The following is a 10,508-nucleotide window of genomic DNA, read 5'->3' as shown; positions in this document are numbered from 1 at the left end:
TGGGAGATCTTTTCCTGTTCTGATCCAACCTGGAGGATTCATTTCACTTCTTCCGGATCTACAGCAGCTCTTTGCTCTCAGAGTTTCCTTTCATGTGGATTTTTAACGGATTTTAACGCAGTTTTAAAGACACGTGGCCCCTCAGCTGCTTCCTACTCACCATAACACTTTATTCAAGTTTAAAAAGGCGACTTTTCCAGAACCGGAGCGGGAACACACCGACCGGGAATTAACGGGAAGAACCTCTGCCGGTGTCTGTGTGCAGCATGGCCGGTCAGCTGTTTCAAATCACCTCCAAACTTGCAGACAGCATGAAGAGGAGCTCGGACCCCCGCTGAGGTAACACGGAGACACGGCTTCATTTTACAGGAACTATTGATCCGCATCTGAGGAGCTTATTGACGGTTTGGCTGCAGGTTCCGGTCCAGAGAGGGGGTCGATGCTTTTAGCAGCTTTTTAATCCATTAAAGACAGACAGTAGATCGCTGGTATGAACGGAGGCTCCTTAGAGAACAGAAATGTGAATATACTCTTAATTTACATGCTGCCAGCAAAAATTATGACTATTTTAATTCATCAATTAGAAATGTTTCTGCATTAAAACACCAGTTCAATATTTCCATCTGACTTTTACATTTATTGCTTAAAAGAAAAAAAATCTCAGATTGATGATTAATGTGAGCTCAACACGCTGCAGATTAAGAAAACACGTGCAAATAAACAAAAAGAAAATAAATTCAGTAAAAGTTAAAAAACAAAAAGGTGCCGAATTTAGAAAAGAAAACTGTAAATGCGGAAATGCAGCATCTGATTTCAAAGTATTTTCTATATTTGTTTTGTCTGTTTGCATGTTTGTAAATTTATGAGCATAAATTACTTTAAATATGTCGGTATGTCTCTATGAACATGTAGGATTTTTGTTTTACTGTGAAACTACCAACATTTGAATTCTAAAAGCCTTTAAACGTTTCCAATCAGATCGGTCAGATCCACCGCTGGCTCCTCCCTCAGCTCGTCCAAATATGGTCACTTCCTGCTCCAAACCGCTCCTCCCCATCTCTTCCCTTTATCCAGTTGTTTCACCAAACTGCTTCCAATTGTTCTGTAGAGTAATTAACAACCAGAAAACCTCATGACAGGTCGTGTTTTTCCATCACAGAAGGACTCCGAGGCCGCGAGCAACAATTATTCTTATTTATGATACAACTGTCAGTTCTTTTTATTTGCAAATGTTTATTCTTTAAAATGTCAGACAATTGTCGTCTTTATTTCTTGAAACCCAAATGAGCATTTTGAAATGTCAGACTTTTGGCTTTTGAATATATTAGGGTAGGTAGGTAGGTAGGTAGGTATATACTTTATTAATCCCCGAGGGGACATTTTTTTATTATGTTATATTATGTGTTCATATGAAAAACAAATATTAGTTAATTCATTGATTTCATATCATCAGAATAAGTCTCAAAGTCCAGTTTCCAGTGATGATTGACGGTTTGTGTCGTAGTCTCGGTAGTAACCGACCCTCCAGAATAAAACTCACAATCTGAATTTAACGTGTTTGTAAAGTTACTGGACTCGTTCACTCGGTAGATTTGATGGTTGATTTTTCTCCCGCTGACTTTCAGGTTCAGTTTATTTTCCGGTCCGTGAAGTTAGCGTGTTTTTGTCGTGTGATACGAGCCGGACGTTCAGCACCGACCTCTCTGTCCCGACACCAACGTCTTCGCCTCGAAGACGCTTTAAATTCGTTCAAACGACCTTCCGTACAGCGTTTCCTTCCTTCGACACCAGCTATCGGTGGCTGATTATGTTTTTTGACGTATTTCTTGGATGCGTCAATTTGAAAACAACGAAACACCATCATTCATCGGCTGGTTGACGTTTCGGTTGTTGTTTTTTTGTTCCCTGTTTGTTTCCGTATCTGAAACGTTCGTGAACAAAAACGCTCTCGGAGTGACGTCGTCGTCGAGCCGGAAAGCTGTCGTCTCATTTTGTATCTGCGGGGGAGTTTTCCTCCCACGACTCAGCTCGGCCTCCGACTCGCTCAGACCTTCAGCGCAGACGTGGACGGAGTTCTTACCGTGAACCGGACCGTGACGGGTCCGTCCTCCTGCCCGGAATAAGGTTTCCGAGATCGGAGCGCCGTTGGTGTTTTCTTAACGTCTTCCTTGTGTGTCTGCAGGTCCGCAGGATAAATCGTCCAGCTGTGGTGGACCGGGTCGATCCGCGGGGCAGAGGATGGCCGGTTGGAGGGAGGGCGCCGCCTTCCTGCTGGCGCTGACGGTTCTGGTGGTTCTGTCCGACCTGCAGCGGGCCGCCGGGGAAGCGGCTCGACTCCACAGCCCGAGACGTCAAACCCGAGGAAACCACCAGCGCCGGGCGCACCAGAACATCACGCTGGCCGTCATCCTGCCGCAGAGCAACACGGATTACCCGTGGGCGTGGCCTCGCATCGGCCCCGCCCTGGAGCGGGCCGTCAGAACCGTCAACGCCGACCCCACGCTGCTGCCCGACCACCACCTCACCTACGCCTTCAAGAACAGCGAAGACAAGAACGGGATCTGCTCCGAGTCCGTGGCGCCGCTCATGGCGGTGGACCTGAAGTTCGCCTACGACCCGTGGGCCTTCATCGGGCCGGGCTGCTCCTACACCTCCTCCCCCGTCGGCCTCTTCACCACCCACTGGGGCGTTCCCATGGTGACGGCGGGCGCCCCGGCCGTGGCGTTCTACGGCGGAGTCTACCCGTCCATCACCAACACCGGCCCGACCCACAAGAAGCTCGGCCGGTTCGCCCTGCGGATCTGCGAGCACTTCGGCTGGCGGGAACACGTCATGCTGGTGTTCAGCGATAACAAGGTGGACGACCGGCCGTGTTACTTCGCCATAGAGGGTTTGTACATGGAGCTGACCGGCATCAACATCACGCTGGAGGAAGGAGTGTTCGAAGAGAACAAGCTGCCCATCAACTACTCCCAGATCCTCACCGACATCCAGAACAACGGACGCGGTGAGTCGCCGTTAAAAACAATTCTGAACGCCTGTCGAAGTAAGAAAGTCTGAAGTTTTTATAGGAAGTAGTTTTGACCTAAAATGGCTGCGTTGGTGGTGAAAGGAAGAAATGCTCCTCTGAAAATAAGGTGTGATCACAGTCTGTTTCTAAAAGAGTTCGTAGCTTCAGGTCTGTAAAATGGTTCCGATCCAGAAGTGTCTTCAGCTGCAATACCTCCGAGTGCCACTAGAGGTCGGCTCCAAAAAGCCTCCGGCTCCATAGACTCCCATTCAACTTCTCTCATCAAATCCAAAGTGAATAAAATGTGTCCATCAGTTATCTCGGTGTTGTTAGCTAAAGTCACTCCTTCTTATTAGTTTTCTGGAGGTCCATCTGAAAATAATCCCTCATTCATTAGAAAAGAAGATTCAAGAAGACCTGTTTTTGGGGGCGTGTCTGTTTGATTGACAGGCCTGTGGTGCAGTCAGGTTACAGCTATCGGTGGGCGGGACGTAGTATCGTCAGGTTTCCGATCAGATCGGTCAGATCCACCTCTGGCTCCTCCCCCAGCTCGTCCAAATATGGTCACTTCCTGCTCCAAACCGCTCTGAACTAGCAAAGGTGGTGACGGACAGAATCTGAACTGGAGGATTCATAACGTTCACAAACCAACGATGACATCACTGATGGTTGATGACATCACTGATGGATGATGACATCACTACTAATTGCTGATTGGTTCTGTTGCCTGTTTGTGAACAGGAAGTGGGTTGTTCCCCCACAATAAGACAAAAAGGGTTGCCCCCCAGTTTAAAGCTCTTTATTTGGATTCATACTATTTTCCTCGTCAGCTCCGCTGGTGGAGTTTTATTGATGTTAATCAATATGATGCAGGTGAGAACACTTCACTTTAAGTGGCCCCAGCTTGTCTGTTGTCTGGGATGTGTGTAATTACTGAGCCAATCAACAGGCTGCGTTTGTTAAAGAATGTCTGTAAATGGAGTCAAATTGTACATTTAGTCTCTTTTGACTAACGGCGTCTTGTAGCTGCACTTTCTGCTCACGCTGATCAAACCATCACAAAACTAACATCAGGTTCTGTGATTAAAGTTCAGCAGGAGTTCTTCTTCTGGTCCCTCCGTTGAGTTCAGTCTGCAGCAATCAGCGACAATAGAAATGACAAATCAGAGCACAAAGCAAACAGAGACAGAACGAGAACACGGCAGGTCGAAGGCCTCCAATAAACACCTGCATTCAATCAGGTGCTTATCATGACGAATACAGCGATATAACAGAGGTCAGAGTGCAAGAGCAGAAAACATACTGCTGTTATGGGAGATTTTTAAAAGGTTGATGTCTGAAATTAAAATATTCTCATTTTCTTGCCCTGTTTAAAAATTAGTTACATTTGAACCTCTTGACTTTTTTCTTAAACTTCTCATTCTACCAAAGCTAATGTTCTGTCACTGACTAGTAGAATGAAATGGCTCAGTATTAGTATTCACCGTATGTCTTCTGCTTATTATTACGTTAGCCTACTTTTTTTTAGCGTGTAACTAGTCTCGCAAGGTTTGAGAAAACACGTACAAACAAAATCCATCAAAATGTGCCTCTTGTTTGGGAAAAGTGTACTTTCACTTTTGGTAGCAATTTGTTGTACGATGTTTGAAGAATTTGTAAAAATCAAAAATGGGCTTTTTTTTAGCCCCATTAAAATGAATTGTAAATCATTCCAATTAAGGAAGAACCCAACCATCTCTGGAACCCCACAACTCTGTCAGACTTTACAGTAGGAATGTCGTTCAAAGTCTGAACAGGTCACGAGGCTTCGGGCTTTTATGGACTAGATTTTTATTTGGATGTCTTTAATGGTTTTTATGGTATGGCAGTTTAAGTCTTGTCAAAGTTTCGGACCGTTTTTCTGTTTATAATGGGTGTGTGTTGGACAGAATGTTCAGCGTCAGATTGATGATGATGATGTCACACGTGATGTCACACATAATGTCACACGTGATGTCACACGTAATGTCACACGTAATGTCACACGTGATGTCACACGTGATGTCACACGTGATGTCACACGTGATGTCACGGACTGCTAACTTTCGACCCCACAAAAGTTTGGGGAAAACAGTGGTGTTAATCCTGTTTCCTGCCCACCATTTTCTCTTAATCCAGATAGTTTAATGTACAAACTGTCTGGATTTTTGTTGGCTTTCACCCAGTCGGACTCTCGTTGTGATACGACTCTCGGTTTGGGCTGAAATCCCCTCCGAGCGCCGAGTGCTCCCAACAACTCTCCAATAGACTCCCATTATATGTGAGCTCTGAAACTGCTGCTCAAAACCAAAATGGAGGGTGTCTCTAACCTGCGACCACACTTGTATAATACACAGCAGGTACATGAAATTCACTTCAGTTGTTCACGACGAGCTTCTGTTTCAGACGGTGAAAGAATTGTTTCCATCGGACTTGTAGTTTTTGTTTGGTGAGGATTTTTCAAAGGCTCTTTTTCTAGTCTGCTCTTGTCTTGCGCATGTGTGAACCTGCCTCACTTGAAGGGGGGTAATCGTCATAACAGGTGTAGCCATAGCAACCAGTGACTCAGCAGGTGTAACCGTAGCAACCAGTGACTCAGCAGGTGTAACCGTAGCAACCAATGACTCAGCAGGTGGCTGAATAGTTCCTACATTTCCAGCAGTTGTTGTTTCTAAAAAACTTCAATTCAAACATTTTTCACGGCAGCAACGTCTCATTAAGCGTAAAAATGTTCTGCACTTTCTCCCAAAATCAAAACTGGAACTCCTTAAAGTCTTAAATTGTTGTAGAAATATAACAAACTTATGACATCATTTTCTACGGCCCGAAAATATTTCCAGACCCGACATGTCAAGATAGAAATAAACAGAGACGCTGCCATCGATGACATACGAGCTTCTTATCCAATAAAACAGCCCAACATGATATATATATATAAATATATCTCATTTATCTGCCTTTTATCTGCTCTTTGCACATTATCATCCCTCCACACACCACATGAAGCAGGTCATCTCAGCAGTGGCTTTTAAATCCAAATTCAGCTGCGTCCACTTCTTATCGTCCTGCTGGACGGACATGAGCTCCTGATCTCTGTCTCAGGGCATCATCATCATCATCGTCATCATCATCATCGTCACAGCAGCAGCAGCCAGAAATACGAGCCGGATCAATGCTGTAAGAGGCTCTGATCTTAGGACACGAGGGAGAAGTCAGCAGCAGGGAGTGATGCAGCAGATTTACAGAACAGAGGAGGAGGTTCTGACAACAACAACAACAACAACAGACAGAAAACACTCAGCTTCATACAGAAGATTCACATCAGAAGATTATTTTTGTTATTGTTTTGATCTAAAAAAAATAATTTTGCACTTTTTTCTCAAAAATTATGATGTAATTTGTAAAATTGCATGAATCAGCAAAAATTGCAAGTCAAGGAAAAAAAACACAATATTTTTTCAACAACTCCCTGATAAAGAGTAACATGTGCTGACTTCCTGTGATAATAATCCTGCTGCACATCACAGAAATATCTCACCCGTCATGTGTTTTTCTTCCTGTGTTGAACTCAAAGTGATAAAAAGAGTCTAAAGTGACGAATCTTTCCCGAACAGACCGTCTGTGACTGATACAGAAACTAAGAACACATCTGCCTTCAAAATAAGAGCTTTACATGCTTTTTAAATCACATTCATTCAACACTAAAACTAAGTTCAGTCTCTTCTAGCTGGAAGTGGAGAAAACTCATTGAACATGTTCCTCGTTCATCATAAGACTACATTACCCACAAACCCCGTCACCTCCTGTTGCTGCTGGTGAGCTGGCAGCAGTTTGTTTTGATGGTGAAGGAGAGGGGGCGGAGCCTAATGACTGGAAATTAACACTTATTATTGGTGATAAAGTCAGTTATATTTTGAAACTTTATGTCATAATACTTTCAGCAGAGCTTCTGATCACAATGTTGTTGTTTTTTGTTGAAAAATCAGAGAAATTTTGCAGAATTTATAAGCTACAAAAATCTTGGAGATTGCTTGAATTTTGCGTTAATTATTGCGATCGTTGCAGGAAGTACTAAATCAGGACTCACTTCACCTCCTCCTGTTTTATCACCTCGGCGCGTTCGAAGCACTTCACAGTTTTCCTCCCATTTACACACTCGAACACATTAATGCACCAGCGGCTGCACTGTTTCCATGCAGGAAGCCACTCGGGCGTTCGGTGTCTTGCTCAGGAGCACTTCAGCATGTGGCACCAGTGTTATGCTGAGTGGGCACCCTGCTCTGAAGGATTTCACACTAATCTACCGTCAGTAACCCGTAAAGACAAAGTGGAAACCTTTTTAGAAATTTCTGCAGATTTATTAAAAGTCAAAACAGCGAAATTGAATCTGGAAACACCTTCATCGGTCTTCAGGGATGATTGACAGCTGTCAGAAGAAGCTGCAGAGACACGAACCGATGCTGAAAACATGATTCAAGCAGCGACGTCTCTGCGTGTACAAAAGCATTCAGACTTTTATTTTGTAGGAGCTTCCTGTGGCAGCGGCTCCAGTGTTGTCGGGTGAATCTGACTCTGCAGGGTGAGAGCTGGTGGGATGTGGAAGAAAAGGAAAAAGCTCGAAGATATTTATTGGTCTGGTTGTGACCGCGGTCGTAAACAGAGTCCCGTCTGAGTAATGAAGTCATAAATCTGCAGCTTCCTCTATCTGCAGGGGTGCGTCCGTCTGTCGGGTTCCCACAGAGGCACCGAACCTCCCTGCAGATCATTTATTAACAGAGGTCAGCAACCTGCCGCTTTGTATGGAAAGTTCAGCGGGCCTATCAGATCCGGAGGTATTTCCTGCCAAACACACTCGGGCTAATTTTACCGTGTCGCTGCCTTTTGTCTCCTCAATCAAACCCTGCGGTCGCGTTTCGTTCGTTTTGGACCGCTGAGAAAGAACAAAGTCGTCTCGGTCCAAAAAAAAACCAACGCTTTCCCATAATTCTTGGCTGTAGAGATGACGCGTCTTAAACTGGTTTTCAGACGTCGTGATTTTATTTCCTCTGCAGCAGAACAACACTTTTACTTTTTCTACTCAGAGCTGAAATCTGACTCCGGACGATGACTCTCCATTTTATCTTTTACGTAACTCATGAATTATTAACGATGGCAGATGTTCATTATTCTGCAGAATCGAGGTGTTCGATTACAGACGGTTTTAGTGTCGTCTGACCCCGAATGTCTTCGTCTCCGTGGTGACCCCACGTCTGCTCGGTGAGGTCGTCTGCTGGATGAATCCATCCATCATCCATCCATCCATGGTAGTATGGTTGGATGGATGGTAGTTGGATGGATGGTAGTTGGATGGTTGGTAGTTGGATGGTTGGTATTTGGATGGTTGGTACTTGGATGGATGGTAGTTGGATGGTTGGTAGTTGGATGGTTGGTAGTTGGATGGATGGTAGTTGGATGGATGGCAGTAGGATGGTTGGTAGATGGATGGTTGGTAGTTGGATAGATGATTGGTAGTTGGATGATTGGTAGTAGGATGGATGGTAGTTGGATGGATGGATGGTAGTTGGATGGTTGGTAGTTGGATGGATGGTAGTTGGATGGATGGTAGTAGGATGGTTGGTAGTTGGATGGATGGTAGCTGGATGGATGGTAGTAGGATGGTTGGTAGCTGGATGGATGGTAGTAGGATGGTTGGTAGTTGGATGGATGGTAGTAGGATGGTTGGTAGTTGGATGGATGGTAGCTGGATGGATGGTAGTAGGATGGTTGGTAGTTGGATGGATGGTATTTGGATGGATGGTAGATGGATGGTTGGTAGGAGGATGGTTGGTAGTTAGATGGATGGTAGTTGGATGGATGGTAGTTGGATGGATGGATGGTAGTTGGATGGATGGTAGTTGGATGGATGGTAGTAGGATGGTTGGTAGTTGGATGGATGGTAGCTGGATGGATGGTAGTAGGATGGTTGGTAGCTGGATGGATGGTAGTAGGATGGTTGGTAGTTGGATGGATGGTAGTAGGATGGTTGGTAGTTGGATGGATGGTAGCTGGATGGATGGTAGTAGGATGGTTGGTAGTTGGATGGATGGTATTTGGATGGATGGTAGATGGATGGTTGGTAGGAGGATGGTTGGTAGTTAGATGGATGGTAGTTGGATGGATGGTAGTTGGATGGTTGGTAGTTGGATGGATGGATGCGGTCTGAGAGACGACAGCTCGAAGCAGCGACCTCTGCGGTCTGAAGTGAGTTGAACTTTACCACCAAAGATTGAAGCGCTTAGCGAGAGCAGCAATCAGCGGCGGAGGTGAAGGCTTCCTGTGACCGAACGTCTCTGAGGTCAACGAGCAGCTGATCAATCAGGCCGAGAGGCGGCGAGACGTCCGACAGGCTGACGGCAGCGCGGCGCTAATCAGCTGCAGACACTAATCACAGAGTCCAACGTGCTTCTCCAGAGACGAGTTAATCTTCCACAGGACTGCGGCTTCACCTCATCGACCCTGACCTCATTAACTGCAGCAGAGCTGCTGTTTAGTTAGCTCCTCAGTGCTAACATATGCTAATTAATACTGCAACAGGTTTGTAAATTCTCCCCAGAGACGCCGAGAGCATCACAGGAAGCTGCTCCGTCACAATAAACTCCAGACCGTCGATTCTTCAGCTCTTAAATGAACCACAGCCGCGTCCACTGTCTGCTTGTTTTGGAGGTATTTCACCTTCTGGCCAAATATAAAATCTTTAAAATATCAAAAATAACCTGGAAATTAGAGATCGATAAGTTGAGAGTCGGTTCCTGTTCACGACATATTGAACGTTTCAAGAGAGGGCGGAGCTTCACTGTCCAAGACTGACGAAGGTGCGTCATCCATCCATCATCCATCTAACTGGAGTTAAAGGTACAAACCGGGTCTGTTCCAGCCGCAAAGATCCTTTTTATTCCTGCAAACACAATCAGTCGTGTTTAATTCGACACACAACATCATTTTCTCCAACGGTTTCTGTTTTTAAAGATCAAAAAACGTTCCTCCAAGTCTTTAAAAATTTACAGATGATAGTTGATATTCATGTCCATGTGTTGTTCTGTTTCCGTGTTGTCGGACGTTGCTGCTGAAACTCTGCCGTGTTCGGACATTAATAACAATAATAATAATAACAATAATAATAATAATAATAATAATATATGAAGCAACATTCAACACGACATGAACTTCAACTCCTTCAGACCTGTTGATTAATGTTGGTCATAAAGCAGCTGGACCGTGGAGAGCTGTGTGTGTGTGTGTGTGTGTGTGTGTGTGTGTGTGTGTGTGTGTGTGTGTGTGTGTGTGTGTGTGTGTGTGTGTGTGTGTGTGTGTGTGTGTGTGTGTGTGTGTGTGTGTGTGTGCGCGCGCAGCGTCACATACCGTAACTCTGATGGGCCATCGTCCAAATATTTTCCTTGGGCCTCTCCCCTCGACAGGGAGTGAAGTCATTGGACAAACAAAT

The 10,508-nt window shown here is 45.0% G+C and overlaps 1 protein-coding gene across 1 annotated transcript in view; it reads left to right on the top strand.

The window, feature by feature from the left end:
- LOC138636505 (atrial natriuretic peptide receptor 1-like) overlaps positions 1-10,508 on the top strand; it is a 48,472-nt gene continuing 37,964 nt past the window's right edge. Inside the window, exons 1-2 of the mRNA XM_069724550.1 lie at positions 1-339; positions 2,183-3,007. Of these exons, the coding sequence (XP_069580651.1) occupies positions 2,239-3,007 (769 nt within the window). The 5' untranslated portion in view covers positions 1-339; positions 2,183-2,238. The remainder of the gene's footprint in view (positions 340-2,182; positions 3,008-10,508) is intronic.

This window comes from Brachyistius frenatus, unplaced genomic scaffold, assembly GCF_029030835.1.
Source record: "Brachyistius frenatus isolate BFR_SWC_R1_liver_20210118 unplaced genomic scaffold, ASM2903083v1 Contig_381, whole genome shotgun sequence".
Lineage (NCBI taxonomy): Eukaryota > Metazoa > Chordata > Actinopteri > Embiotocidae > Brachyistius > Brachyistius frenatus.
This window is presented reverse-complemented; position numbering and strand designations above follow the sequence as displayed.